Source organism: Neovison vison, chromosome 2, assembly GCF_020171115.1.
Source record: "Neovison vison isolate M4711 chromosome 2, ASM_NN_V1, whole genome shotgun sequence".
Taxonomy (NCBI): Eukaryota; Metazoa; Chordata; class Mammalia; order Carnivora; family Mustelidae; genus Neogale; species Neogale vison.
In genome coordinates, this window is record NC_058092.1 from 65,418,027 (window position 1) to 65,433,189 (window position 15,163).

At 36.0% G+C, this 15,163-nt stretch overlaps 1 protein-coding gene across 7 annotated transcripts in view; it reads right to left on the reverse strand.

Annotated features, from left to right (window-relative positions):
- The window catches only part of USP33 (ubiquitin specific peptidase 33), a 53,499-nt gene that overhangs the window by 22,673 nt on the left and 15,663 nt on the right, over window positions 1-15,163 (reverse strand). For all 7 annotated transcript variants that reach the window (XM_044238502.1, XM_044238501.1, XM_044238499.1 and 4 more), the window contains 7 exons: window positions 15,001-15,054; window positions 14,344-14,406; window positions 12,533-12,685; window positions 9,316-9,418; window positions 8,408-8,477; window positions 5,820-5,933; window positions 1,562-1,640 (listed from right to left, as the gene is read on the reverse strand). In XM_044238502.1, coding sequence (XP_044094437.1) covers window positions 1,562-1,640; window positions 5,820-5,933; window positions 8,408-8,477; window positions 9,316-9,418; window positions 12,533-12,685; window positions 14,344-14,406; window positions 15,001-15,054 — 636 coding nt within the window. The remainder of the gene's footprint in view (window positions 1-1,561; window positions 1,641-5,819; window positions 5,934-8,407; window positions 8,478-9,315; window positions 9,419-12,532; window positions 12,686-14,343; window positions 14,407-15,000; window positions 15,055-15,163) is intronic.

Sequence of the window (15,163 nt, forward strand, 5' to 3'; positions counted from 1 at the left end):
CAGGGTCCTGGGATCAAGCCCCACATCGGGCTCTCTGCTCAGCAGGGAGTCTGATTCCTCCTCTCTCTGCCTGCCTCTCACTTGTGATCTCTATCAAATAAACAAATAAAATCTTTAAAAAAAAAAAATGAAAGATGATGTAGTGGTCAACTTTTAGTACTGCTGCTACTTTTAAAAAATGAAGAAGATATAAAGAAAACATGGATTTGCCTAATAGGATAATTAGAATTCAGAGATGTCCTAAATTCAAATATTTTTTTTTAAAGATTTTATTTATTTATTTGACAGAGAGAAATCACAAGTAGGCAGAGAGGCAGGGAGAGAGAGAGAGAGGGAAGCAGGCTCCCTGCTGAGCAGAGAGCCCGATGCGGGACTCGATCCCAGGACTCTGAGATCATGACCTGAGCCGAAGGCAGCGGCTTAACCCACTGAGCCACCCAGGCGCCCCTAAATTCAAATATTTTATAAGTTTGGCTTAAAATTAAGGTTCCTCCAATCTTGTGCTGTACCTCAAAGGAAAAATCCGTGATCAACCTAGAATGCTTTTTGAAAATACAAATCTGTGGGTACAGGGATATACAAAATGGTTGAGGGGGAGTGAAAGGTATAGGCTTCCAGTTACATAATGAAATAGTCATAGGGGTGAAAGGTATAGCACAGAGAATACTGTCAAAGGTATCATAATATTGCTGTATGGCAATAAATGGCAGCTACACTTGTGATGAGCACAGCACGACTATGTAATACTGTCGAATCACGACACTATACACCTAAAAAAATGCAACACTGTGTGTCAGTTACACTTCAATTAAAAAAAAAGAAAAGAAAATACAAATTTGAAGACCCAACTTATATGTACCAAATCAGTGTCTGGTGATCCAGGAATGTGCACCAGAAAAAATCTAAAGGGAAGAGGTATTGTTTTGAAAAAGAAAAACATGTGAGGGCCAGGTGTGAACATTAAAGGAAACTATATAAAGCTACAGTTTCAGCCATCAGTACAACTACAAAAAAAAACAAAAAGAAAAACAAGTAAATGAAATAAATTAAAGCCCAGAAACCGACCCTATAAAATATTAATGTAAGCATAAAAATTAATAAAGAAGAAATTTTAAAAATCAGATAAGAAAATTCTTAAATTTGTAGTTTGGTACAATTAGTTAACTCTGTGAAAAATGAAATTTGGATTGTAACACAAAATAAATGACAGATTAGAGAATTAAATATTTTGAAAAATTAAGCATTAAATATAGGTGAAAATTTATCTCTAGATGTGTAACTTTTTGAAGCTAAAAGCACTAAAAGAGAGACATATTTATCCAAAACAAATTTAACAATTTCTAGAAAAATATAAAATTATAAGAAAGGTAGAAAAATATAAACTAAAAATATGAGAACAGATTATTCTCAGTAAATAAACACAAGAAGTGATGACCTAAAACAATGGATAAATAAATTACAAAGGAAAAAATACAAATAACTACATAAAAGATAATGCATAATGGCATTTTGCAAACTAATTAAAGATTAGTGTTATGAATGAAAAAGAATAAAGACTTACCTGCTGAGAATAGCCCCGAAATGTTGGATTTACTGTTTTAATTCCTTGAAACAGAGTAGTAGGCACAACAGATCCTGGCCTGAGTAAGAAAAAATTTTAATGAAAAATTTGTGACTTTTACTTTCCATTTCAGAAATTAAGCAATCAAGAATTCAAGCCGTTAAAGTGTTTCCAAAAAAAATCACTAAAAATTGCCCAGTACTGTGTTGCATAGGCTCACCAGAACAGCTTACTAATAATACTCAAAATACATTTTATTGTTCTCCACCCTAATGAAATGGTCATGCTCTACTATGACTTTTCAAAAATACTTGTAATTACTTAAAACAAAACTTTAATTCCTTAAAATTCCGGGATAATAATTAAGATAAATGTACACATTACATTGTCTAAATCAGATTTTTTCTGAATTCCATGTGTTTTTTAAAGATTTTATTTATTTATTTGACAGAAAGAGACACAGTGAGAGAGGGAAAAGCAGGCTTCCTGCCAATATGGGGCTCAATCCCAGGACCCTGAGATCATGACCTGAGCTGAAGGCAGATGCTTAACAACTGAGCCACCCAGGCGCCCCTGAATTTCACATTTTTATTTGAGTATAGCTAACGTTAAGATTTTAAAACCAGCATCAACTAACCATGAAAACAAAAATGAAAAGCCAACCAAATTATGAGATTTAACCACCTTTAGAATTTCATACTGACAAAGTTTAAAGTACAAATTCAGGTCAAAGAATCTTAAAACAGTAGTTAAGGGGTAGATCTAGCTACACAGAAAGGAACTTAGAAACATTAGAGCCCGCAGCAGTACGGGATAAACAACAATGGAGAATTCTGGCTCTCTGGCTCTCTAATGTTAGGGGTATAAATGGCATCTACTTCATATCCCAAAAGAACTCATTAAGATCATCTTCTATGTTTTACAAAAAAATAGGGCGCCTGGGTGGCTCAGTGGGTTAAGCCGCTGCCTTCGGCTCAGGTCATGATCTCAGGGTCCTGGGATCGAGCCCCGCATCAGGCTCTCTGCTCAGCAGGGAGCCTGCTTCCCTCTCTCTCTCTCTCTGCCTGCCTGTCCATCTACTTGTGATTTCTCTCTGTAAAATAAATAAATAAAATCTTTTAAAAAATAAAATAAAATAAACTCAAAGTGGATTAAAGACCGAAATGTAAGACCTGAATCCATGAAACACCTAAAAGAAAACATAGGCAATAATCTCTTAGACATTACCCTTAGCAATGTATTTAGGTATATGTCTCCTCAGGCAAGGAAAACCAAAGCAAAAATAAACTATTGGGACTACACTACAATAAAAGGCTTGCACACAGAAAGGGAAACCATCAAGAATACAAAAAAGCAACCTAGCAAGTGGGAGAAGGTATTTGCAAATGGTATAACAAATAAGGGGTTAATATCCAAAATAAATAAAGAAGTTATACAATTCAACACACACAAAAACAATCTAGATTAAAAGATGGGTAGAGGACCTGAACAGACATTTTTCCAAAAACATACAGAGAGCCAACAGACATATGAACAGATGCTCAATATCACTAATCATCAAGGAAATGCAAATCAAAACCACAAGGAGGTATCACTTCATACTGATCAGAATGGCTAGTATCAAAGAAAAAAAAAAGAAAGAAAGAAAAAAATAACAAGTGTTGGCAAAGATGTGGAGAAAAGGGAACCCTCATGCACTGTAGGTGGAAGTGTAACTGATGCAGCCACTCTGGAAAACAGTACAAAGGTCCCTCAAAAAACTGAAAATTGAGGGGCGCCTGGTGGCTCAGTGGGTTAAGCCGCTGCCTTTGGCTCAGGTCATGATCTCAGGGTCCTGGGATCGACCCCAGAGTTGGGCTCTCTGCTCAGCAGGGAGCCTGCTTCCTCCTCTCTCTCTGCCTGCCTCTCTGCCTACTTGTGATCTCTGTCAAATAAATAAATAAAAACTTTGAAAAAAAAAAATGAAAATTGAAATACCAAATGGTCCAGTAATTCCACTACTGCATTTACCCAAAGAAAATAAAAACATGAATCCAAAAAGATATATGCAACCCTATATAGCATTATTTACAATAGCCAAGATACAAAAGCAACCCAAGGGTCCATCCATAGATGAATGGATAAAGATGTGGTATATACACAATGGAATATTTATTCAGTCACAAAAAAGGGTAAGATCTTTTCATCTGTGACAATGTGAAAGGTCCTAAAGCATATCATGCTAAGTGAAATAAGTCAGAGAAAGACAAATACCAAATGGCTTCACTTACACGCAGAATCTAAGAAACAAAACAAATGAATAAAACAAGCAAAAAAAGGCTCTTAAATATAGAGAACAAACTGGTGGTTGCCAGAGAGGAGATGGGTGAGGGGAATGGGTGAAATAGATAAAGGGGATTAAGAGGTACAAACCCCAAGTTATAAAATACATTAAGTCACAGAGCGAGAAGTAAAGCACAGAGAATATGTCAGTAATAGTGTAATAACACTGTATGGTGACAGATGGCGACTACACTTATTACTGTGAGCATTAAGTAATGTACAGAATTGTCTAGTCAATATGCTATGTACTTAAAACTAGATAAATTGTAAGTTAATTATACTTCAATTAAGAAAAAGAAAGAAAAGCTATTCTCTTTTCCTATCAAAACAAAATTAAAGTAGTAACAAATTTTTGTTTCACTTAAGAAATGTTCTTATTAGGGGGTCACATATCTTGAAGAAAGGTGAGGCATTCAGGAATATAAGAATGTTAAAACTTTACTAATGAAATTTTACAGTAGAAATCATTAAGATCTCAAACTCTTACAAGGTTTATTTTTTTAAAAAGATTTTTATTTATTTATTTGAGAGAGAGAAAGCATATAAGCAGTGGGAGTGGCAGGCAGAGGGAGAGGGAGAGCAGGCTTTCTGATGATCAGGGTGTTGGATGCAGGACCCTATCCCTGAGCTGAAGGCAGATTCTTTTTTTTTTTTTAAGATTTTATTTATTTATTTGACAGAGAGATCACAAGTAGGCAGAGAGGCAGGCAGGGGCAAGGGGGAAGCGGGCTCCCTGCTGAGGAGAGAGCCCAGTGCAGGGCTCGATCCCAGGACCCCGAGACCATGACCTGAGCCAAAGGCAGAGGCTTAACCCACTGAGCCACCCCGGTGCCTCTGAAGGCAGATTCTTACCCAACTGAGCCACCCAGGCACCCCTTATGAGGTTTGTTTTTTTTTTAAAGATAACTTTGGTGTTTTCTTACAGGAAAGGTTGAGCAGTTCTTAGAAACATTTAAAAAGAGGGGCAGCTGGGTGGCTCAGTGGGTTAAAGCCTCTGCCTTCAGCTCAGGTCATGATTGATCCCAGAGTCCTGGAATTGAACCCCGCATCACATCGGGCTCTCTGCTCAGCAGGGAGCTTGCTTCCCCTTCTCTCTCTGCCTGCCTCTCTGCCTGCTTGTGATCTCTGTCAAATAAATAAATAGAATCTTATAAAAAAAAAAAAAAAGAAAAGAAACATTTAAAAACGACTAATGGTAATGGGCACCTGGGTGGCTCAGTTGATTAAGCGTCTGACTTTGGTTCAGATAATGATCTTGGGGTCCTAGCATTGAGCCCCACTTCAGACTCCTCACTCAGTGGGAAGTCGGCTTGTCAACCTCTACCCCTCCCCCCACTCTTACTCTCACTCTCTCTCTCAAATGAATAAAATTTAAAACAAAACAAAACAAAAATGGACCAGGGTGCCTGGGTGGCTCAGTTCATGACCCCAGGGCCCTGGGATCAAGCCCCGCATTTCCCACTCCCCCTGCTTCTGCTCTCTGTCTCTCTGTCAAATAAGTAAATAAATATTTTTCAAATAAATAAATAAATAAAAATTTATAAAAGGACTAATGGTAAAAGCAATTTTCTGAATGGTCCTAAAACAAAATTAGTAAACTATAACACTAATTATTCTTCTAATGCTACACTTTAGAGCAAATAAATGTGAGAAAAATGAACATTCATGTAAGTATCTACGGTCTGATTTTAGCATTGTCAGAATGCCTACCCCTGCATTAAAACTCAAGCATCAGAAACAGCAGCTTTAGCAGTTCAACATTAGATGTCCAGTCCTGATACTTCATTTGGCTCTTCAGTTTGAAATATAACATGCCCTAAAATGAACATGTCTCAAATCTACTTCTTTCAACTCTATATACATGCACCTCCATCCTTTTAATATTTGATATTCATTTAAAAACATAATAAAGAGAATAAATACATTAAGTACATACCTGCTTTTATGCCAGAGTTCTGTCATCAGTTTGAGATAACTTTTGCAAATGGCTGGTTTCTTATCTGTTCGAGCTAGTCCTCCACAATGAAGAAAAAACTGTGTCAAAGGTGGACTAATTAAAAAAAAAAGAAGGAAAGAAAAATGTTAAAGTGAATCAAAGCTTAATACTGACTGACTCCCAAGCATTCAAGGAATAGGCAGCACATCGAGCCACATACCTAGAATTACTTTGCTTCCTTTTTTTTTTTTTTTTTTAAAAGATTTTATTTTATTTATTTGTCATAGAGAGAGAAGCGAGAGCAAGCACAGGCAGACAGAGTGGTAGGCAGAGGCAGAGGGAGAAGCAGGCTCCCTGCCAAGCAAGGAGCCCGATGCGGGACTCGATCTCAGGACGCTGGGATCATGACCTGAGCCGAAGGCAGCTGCTCAACCAACTGAGCCACCCAGGCGTCCCTACTTTGCTTCCTTTTATAGCTTCACATTCACTTCTTCATATTCATGTTCTACCCATTTAAATCAAATTTGACCCCACCATATCAGACTCCTCAATGGTGCCAGATCCAGTCAACACCTTTCATTTCCCTCTTAATAGCATTTATTTACAGATAACCTACCCCTCATTCTTCAGCAACTTGCTTCTTCTGAACAATGATGGATTTTTCTACTTTTCTTCTTTACCTCTGGCAACTCTTTGCCCTCTTAATTGTTCTTTTTGCTCTTACCAGATATATAAATATCAAGGTTCCTCAGCACTTGATCTTATGACTTTTCCTGTCTTCTCCTGGGATGACTTTAAATTTTCATGCACATGCCAGACAGTCAAATTTATGAAAGTCTCATAAATTTCAAAGTCTCATCTAAACTCCAGATTTATATCAAATACCCAAATTTAACATGATCAAAATTTAACTTTCAAATCAATCTAGTCTTCCTTTAAGCTTCTACATCTCAGTAAGTGATACTACTATCTATCTGGTGGTTCAAGTTAGCAACTTAAAAGGCAATAGCGTCTTTTATGAGTGTGATTAGCTGGAGGGAACCTCTGTGAGTCTTTTCAAATGGTTACATAAAACAGATTGGACAAAGGACCAAACCCTGACCCAGAACAAACTGGCTATCTTAAAAAGATATTCCATGCAAGTGGAAATGAAGAGAAAATGGATAGCTATATACTTATATTACACAAAGCAGACTTTAACTCAAAGCTGTAACAATATATAAAGAAGGGCATTATAAAATGATAAAGGGATCAGTTCATCAAGAGGGTAACATTTGTAAATATTTATATACCTAACAGAGGGCCAGCTAAATATACAAAGCAAGTATTAACAGATCTAAAGGGAGAAATAAAGGTGCCTGGGTGGCTCAGTGGGTTAAGTCTCTGCCTTCAGCCCAGGTCATGATCTCAGGGTCCCAGGATCGAGCCCCACATCGGGCTCTCTGCTCAGCTGGGAGCCTGCTTCCCCCTCTCTCTCTCTGCCTACTTGTGATCTCTCTCTCTCTCTCTCTCTCTCTGTCAAATAAATAAATAAAATCTTTAGAAAAAAAAAAAAGGGAGAAATAAATAGCAATTCAGTAACAGTAAGGGACTTCAATACCCATCTTTAATCTTCCAGACAGAAAATAATGAAACACTGGACTTAAACTACATATTATTAGACCAGATGGACTTAACAGCATCTGCCTTTGGCTCAGGTCATGATCTCAGGGTCCTGGGATCAACTCTTGCACTGGGCTCCCTGCTCAGCAGAAGGCTTGCTTCTCCCTCACCCACTCCCTCTGCTTGTGTTCCCTCTCTCACTGTCTCTGTCAAATAAATAAATAAAAACTAAAAGAAAAGGAAAAAAGAAAAAAAAATCTGAATACTGACTTTTCCACCTAGTGAAAAGAGTAGAATATTTTCATAGCATCCCCTAACTAAAAATAATTTCAGAAATTAGTTCAAGCTCATGTTCTACATGTAAAAACAAATAACTTGCTCAAAGACACACAACCACCTAGGGGCTAAGCGAGAACCAGAAGTCTCAGGAAACTATAGACATGAATAGAGTAACCCCACTGGGAAAACAATGGATTATGTCCCAACCCGGATTCCTGCCTACTCTACCTTGAGGATTAACAAGAAAGAAAAAAAAAAAAACTTTTTCAAGACATTTACATAGTTTGTTAATCCACATAATTTTATAAATGGGATCATTTCAGAAAGTAAGATGGAAGGAGAGGAATGCATTGAGGATGGCGAGAAAAGTACAGCTAAGGACTTATGGGATCCTGTTGGCTAAGGAAATTGAATAGAATTATTATTCTTTCTTATATCACTATTAATGTGTATTTCTTTTTTTTCTCCTCTCATTTTTTCTTTTTTTTTTTTATTCCTTAAGCATACTACAGCAGCATGGTTTCCTCCCATCCAAGTACTAACCAGACCCAACCTGCTTAGTTTCCAAGATCAGAAGAGATCAGGCACATTCAGGATGGTATGCCCGTATACTAGCAGCATGGTCATCTGCTCAAAGAATGACTTCTTTTTGTCTTCCGCAAAGAATGACTTTAAAAAAGTTATACAAAATTAATTTAACTACTTACCAGTTAGAAAGAGCCTGCAAAGCTGCATTCATATAACAAGTATTTCCAATATTTTTCAAACCTGTAAGACCTATTTAGAAAAATCATAAATTATGTTATCATTCAATAATGCAATGACTTAATTTTATAAATGTTTACCAAATATGTAACTATATATGGTACTTATTATGGTTCCCAATCTATGCTAAGAAAATACAAAATAGGGACACCCAGTGACTCAGTGAGTTAGAGCCTCTGCCTTCGGCTCAGGTCATGATCCCAGTGTCCTGGGATCAAGCCCCACATCGGGCTCTCTGCTCAGCAGGGAGCCTGCTTCCTCCTCTCTCTTTGCCTGCCTCTCTGCCTACTTGTGATCTGTCAAATAAATAAATAAAATCTTTAAAAAAGAAAATACAAAATAGGAGTGCTTGACCGGATCAATTGGTGGAGCATAAGACTCTGATCTTGGGGTTGTGAGTTTGAACCCCACAATTTTTCAAAAAAATTAAGAATTTAAAAAAATACATTATGAAAAAAATTTATTAATGGAAATACAAAATAACAACTTGAACAACTCTGACTTCAGGCTTGTACAAATGTTAATTTTCAAATAATTATTTAAATACACATTTAAAAAATTAAAATTCCCTTGTATCAGTTACAAAACACAAAATTTGTACTATATTATATACAGACAGTTTATACTAAGAATTGTGGGCTTTGGTAAAGTGATGTCAGAGAAACCAAGCATCATTCAAAGTTATCAGTCTACTTTTCTTACAAATACAATAATACAAAAGTGAATTCTTTTTTGGTCATCAACTTCAGTAGAGTCCCTTTCACTTCTGGAATTTGAAATTTTCACATTACACAGTTTCCTAAAGAAATGGGTAGTGCCATACAAAGGTGCGACAGGAGAATTATTTTACCTCTTGCCTTAAGTTCATCTTCTTCTTCCACTTCTATGTCCAAATCATCAAATACAGCAACCAGAGGAGTTTTTAATGTTGTATTGCTCGGTATTTTAAAATCCTTCATAAAAGAAAAGACAGCCAACTTGAAAAAATCTTTAATATAAAAATTTTTTTAAATTTTATCTCATATACATCTACAGGCTAAAAGTTAAGAGATGTTATTTTAAAACTATTAAGAACAAACTCTGGTATTACTGATCAGAATAAAATTTATACTTATATCAAAAAAATTTACATTTGTAACTTGAAAGCAGTAAGGATTTACACTAGGTAAGAGCCTGTCACTCTATATTAAAATATGTACTTGAATTCAACAAAGCCACTTGTGACTTTTCTGAATTTAAACACAATTAATTCAGTGAATTCCAATCCAATTCAGTGAGATCACATCACGGCTAAAAGAAATCTAAGTGGAATACCCTACACTGTCTTCTCAGACTTCTTTAACTTTTCACAGGAAAAAAATACTTAAGTTATTCTATTATAACACACCAACTTATCTTTAGACCTACAATCTCTCTTGATCTCTTGCTACCTTATTTATTTTGCATCCTTTTGTTTATGAAATAGTGCACTTCTTTTAAATAGTAATAAAATGTTCCAGAATTAATTTTCAAGTATTGGCTTAACTCAAAGGTTACAACTGGTGATCAGCTAGCGCACGCTAAAAAAAAAAAAAAGAAAAAAAAAGGAGACAAAGCCTAACAAAAGAAAAACTTTGATCTAAATTTTGAAAATTGGGAGAGCTCACATAAAACTCAGATTATGCAAGTTCTCTTGTAACAGATGATCAAACCACAGTGAATCCATTTAGCAACACTCAGATAAAGAAAGAAACTGAAGAAGCAGCATGCATTTAGCATGTGCTTGGCTTCTCCAACTTATTATAGCCTTATTCCACCTCAACAATGCATGCATATGTACTTTTATACCCACCCACTTTATACATTCACCTTACTTTCCTGGTATCTGTAGATACTGAACATTTGAGTTGGCCCCATAGTCTCACTTAGTTATATTTAAGTACAGAGACTTAAAAAAAATCACTTAAAATTTTACCTCCCAGAAAAAACTTGCACTAATGACATTTGAATGGTTTCCAATATTATTTTATAATTAATGCTCCAATGAATTGGATTCAAATAGCATAGAAATTTGATACTAAAAAAATATGTACAAATAACATTTTTTCTTCTGAGTAATTTCTTCAACAATGGGATCAGGAAGTTGCATGAAATTAAACTCATGCCTTTGACTGATGTTTTATAAATATATCTCACTAGAGAATTATTTACAAGCCATCAGAAAAGTATCAGTATATTTATCCAACCAGGTTCAACATTCATTAAGAGTATGAAATCTCAGGATGCCTGGGTGGCACAGGAGGTTGAGCTATGGACTCTTGCTTTCGGTTCAGTTTGTGATCTCATGGTCCTAAGATTGAGCACCACATTGGCCTCTGCACTCAGCAGAGAATCTGCTTGGGATTCTCTCTCCCTCTGCCTCTGGCCCTCTGCTTGTTCTCTCTCTCTGAGATAAATAAATAAATCTTTAAAAAAAAAAAAGAGTATGCAGAAATGTCAACAGACAGCTGTTTTAACTTACTTAAGTCAGGGATGATTATTTTATTAATGTGTTTTTACTTATATTTCGTTTTTGTGAACTATCTGCACTTATTTTTTTCAACCACCTTTAGCACTACCCTTATAAATTGTTATTAGTTCCTTATGGGATTACACTCTGTTACCACATATTTGTTAGTAATGCAAGAATGTTCACACGAATTTACTTTCGGGGCACCTGGGTGGCTCAGTTGGTTAAGCAACTGCCTTCGGCTCTGGTCATGATCCCAGAGTACAGGAATCAAGTCCCGCATCAGGTTCCCAGCTCCATGGGGAGTCTGCTTCTCCCTCTGACCTTCTCCTCTCTCATGCTCTCTCTCATTGTCTCTCTCTCAAATAAATAAATAAAATCTTTTTTTAAAAAATTTACTTTCAAACTATCAAGGAATCAAAAAAACACCACATTTCTGAATGATAAATATCAGTGGGAAAAACAGTAATGGTAATGTGGTGATTTACCCACTAGAGCCATTCAACAGTAAAACTAGAAATGCAGCAAGTTATACCTTCTCTAAAATCTAGTCATTTTAGTTATAGAATGTGTATGGCGAGCTACTTTATTAGCATAAATGCCTACTATCAAAATATGATAAAGATACAAAAGAAAAATAGAAGAGTCTGTATCAGGGCTCCTGGGTGGCTCAGTGGTTAAGCATCTGCCTTCAGCTCAGGCCATGATCCAGGATCCCGGGATCCTGGGATCAAGCCTGGTGTCATGTTCTCTGCTCACCGGGAAGCCTGCTTCTCCCTCCCCACTCCACCCGCTTGTGTTCCCTCTCTTGTTGTCTCTCTGTCAAATAAATAAATAAAATCTAAAAAATAATAAAAAAAAAGAGTTGGTATCAAGGAAGAAAAGAATACAAATACAATGTGATTTTTATGACATGTGAGGAAAAATCTCATTAATCTGTTAATTAAACCATATAGAGCAAATGGGTAAAATAAGTTAGAAGCCACTGCTCTAATTTTTTCATTTCCTTTTTCCTCTTTTTATATAACTGAAAATTCTCAAAATAAAGTGACCAATCTTTGCAAGCCCACACATATTTTGGAACCAAACGTGAATGCTAAGCTTTAAGATATCCTATCTGGTTTTTGATAAATTAGTAAAATGTTCCTAGTAATATAAATGGGGGTAGAGAAGGGATAGAAATGAAAAAAAAGAGCTGAATTAGTATTTCTAATTCCCTATCAAAGGCCTGCCCTCTCTCCTAAAACCAGATTGCTAGTAAAAGATATACTTTTTTAGAAAAAAGTATATACTTTTTTATAGAAAAAATATACTTTTTTAACCATTTTTTTTTAAGTTTTAAAACACAACAGGTGCTTTTCCATCTTTAGAGAAGTGGGCTTCGATCTTACCATAACCTATTACTCTACAAAAGAACAAAAGCTAGCCTTAGTGTTTCAATCAAGAAAAAAATGCATATTACATAAATTTTTCAAGTACAAATTAGGTACAGTTGTTTTAAATTTCAACTACATGATAAATTCTGAAATCACTACCTGAAAATGTATGATACTTTAGTTAAATAAAGTTAGATTATTACCTGGACATTGTTTTCTTGTGTTTGCTGAAGTGATCTCACATGAGGCAAAGAAGGCTGAGTTCCTAATTTCCTATCCAAAAATACTTCTTTGCTGCAAGCATAACACCATACTCGAAGAGTGGTAAGGTTCACAGTTAGATAATGCTTTGTTTCCTATATAATTTCACAGGAGGGGAGAAGAGGAAACAAAATTAGATAGAGCTGGAAACATTTCAAAAGATCATATAAGGCGGCACCTAACTGGCTCAGTTGGAAGCATGGGACTCTTATCTCAGTGTCATGAGTTCAACCCCCATGCTGGGTGTAGAGATTACTAAAAAAATAATAAACTTAGGGGCAGCAGGGTGGCTCAGTGGGTTAAAGCCTCTGTCCTCGGCTCAGGTCATGATCTCAGGGTCCTGGGATTGAGCCCTGCGTCAGGCTCTCTGCTCGGCAGGGAGCCTGCTTCCCTTCCTCTTTCTCTGCCTGCCTCTCTGCCTACTTGTGATCTCTGTCTGTCAAATAAATAAATAAAATCTTTTAAAATAATAATAATAAACTTAAAAATCATGTAAGGGGGTGCCTATTTGGCTCAGTCGGTTAAGCATCCAACACTTGGTTTTGGCTCAGATTGTGATCTCAGGCTCATTAAGACTGAGCACTGCATCCAGCTCTGTATTCAGTGGAGTCTTCTCTCCCTCTGCCATTCCCCTCATTCGCTTGTGCTCTCTCTCTAATAAACAAATAAATCTTTTTAAAAACCATAAGGTAAACTGCTGGCCTTTGATGAATAACAATATACTCAAAAGAGTTAAAACCGGAACACCAAAAACACATTCTTCCGGTAAATTGCTCAAATACAGTGAAAAGTAACCCTACTCTAGGAATTATTCTATTGTCATTTTTTACCACTGTTCAACATGAAGACAAACACAAGAGTAAGACTCTGATTTACAGTTAGCAAGTAAGTGTAATATAAGAAAATAATTGACAAAAGCACAGTAACTATTCCAGAATATCCGAGTGGCAAATCAATGAGCCCAATGACATAAGTCAAAGCAAAAAACAGCTCAAGGAATAGTGAACGTGTGATCTTGCATATATAAATCTCTGGCCTTTGTAGGTATAATGTTGCCTGAGAGCCTTGGGATATTCAGGCTTAATTCTCTTGAAGAACCCTGACTGAGAATAATTGACATGACAGAAATATTAATGTGAAAAAGCCAGTTCATTCTCAAGAAACTTGCAGTCTAGAATGGGAGTTCTACCTAATATTAAAAAGAGGCATGCCAGAATTACAGACAAGCACCAAACCCCAGGATGAAGTAGAAAGGGAACTCTAGCTAAGAGAACGGGCAGGGGAAGGTAGTAAGAGTTGAGACCTGAAGTTAGCCAGGCCCCATCACAAGCAGAGGCATCCACTCAACTTCAATCTTCACATCTCCTAAAATTACAACTATCATCTTCATGAATCAGGAGGCATACTTCTCAAATCATTACTCTCTTAATTACAACCCCAATCTAATAATGAACTTAGCAATCCCCCTCCCCACCTTTTAAAAAGAATAAGCTAACACCTCTATATGAAAAAGGGCAAAATTTTGAACTAAAACTTCAAATAATGTTGTATTTGCTTTCCCTTTCCTTAAGGTTCTCCTTAAAAAATATCCTACCTGAAAATTTTCTGTACACAGGGTGATGTATGCAACTGTTGAATCACTGTATTGTACACCAAAACCTAATACAATACTGTACTTCAACTGGAAGTAAATTAAAAACTTAAAAAGCAAGCAAGCAAAGAAATAAATAGAAAAAAACCTTCTATATCATACCTGAGAATGTATGGTGCTGTGATCTACTTGGGATTCACCACAACCAACATATGAACATCTATTCTGTAAATAATTATACAAGAAGAAAAATAAAGCATTTTATAACATGTATAAATGTATAATAACACTGCAGTTACAATTAAGTTTTGATTACAGGTTTTAACTTCATGACTAAGTGGCTTTACACAGTCAATTATTTTAACGAAAAGGTACTGGGAAGAGAAGAATAAAATGAGAATATCTCTTAAGCTAAAAGCTATGTCACCTCTAATAAAGGCAAGCACAAAATATTTTAATGATTTACTAAAATTCTGCAAAAGCACCACAAGTTAAAAACCCAAAGTTTAGGGGCACCTGGGTGGCTCAGTGGATTAAGCCTCTGCCTTTGGCTCAGGTCATGGTCTCAGAGTCCTGGGATGGAGCCCCACATCCGGCTTCCCCCCCACCTATCTCTGCCTACTCTCTGTCAAATAAATAAATAAAATCTTAAAAAAAAAAACCAAAAACCCAAAGTTTAGTTTAATTTTTATTATTATCAGTAATGCTCTTTTTAAGGTATATTCATTTATCAAATACTTTAAGTGTCAAAAAATCTTATTTACCTTATTCAGATATAAATTTTTATAATACTAAACTTTTGGAAAGAAACTTACATACCTCCAGGCATGCCCAAAGATTTGGTCCTCTGACTTTACAATCCTGACAAGTACCCTATGAAACAAAAATCACATAGACAACATTATCATTATATTGACACAGCCAAATACATACAATTGACTAGTAATAGTACAGAAAAAAATTAGAGCTCATGAAACAGAGT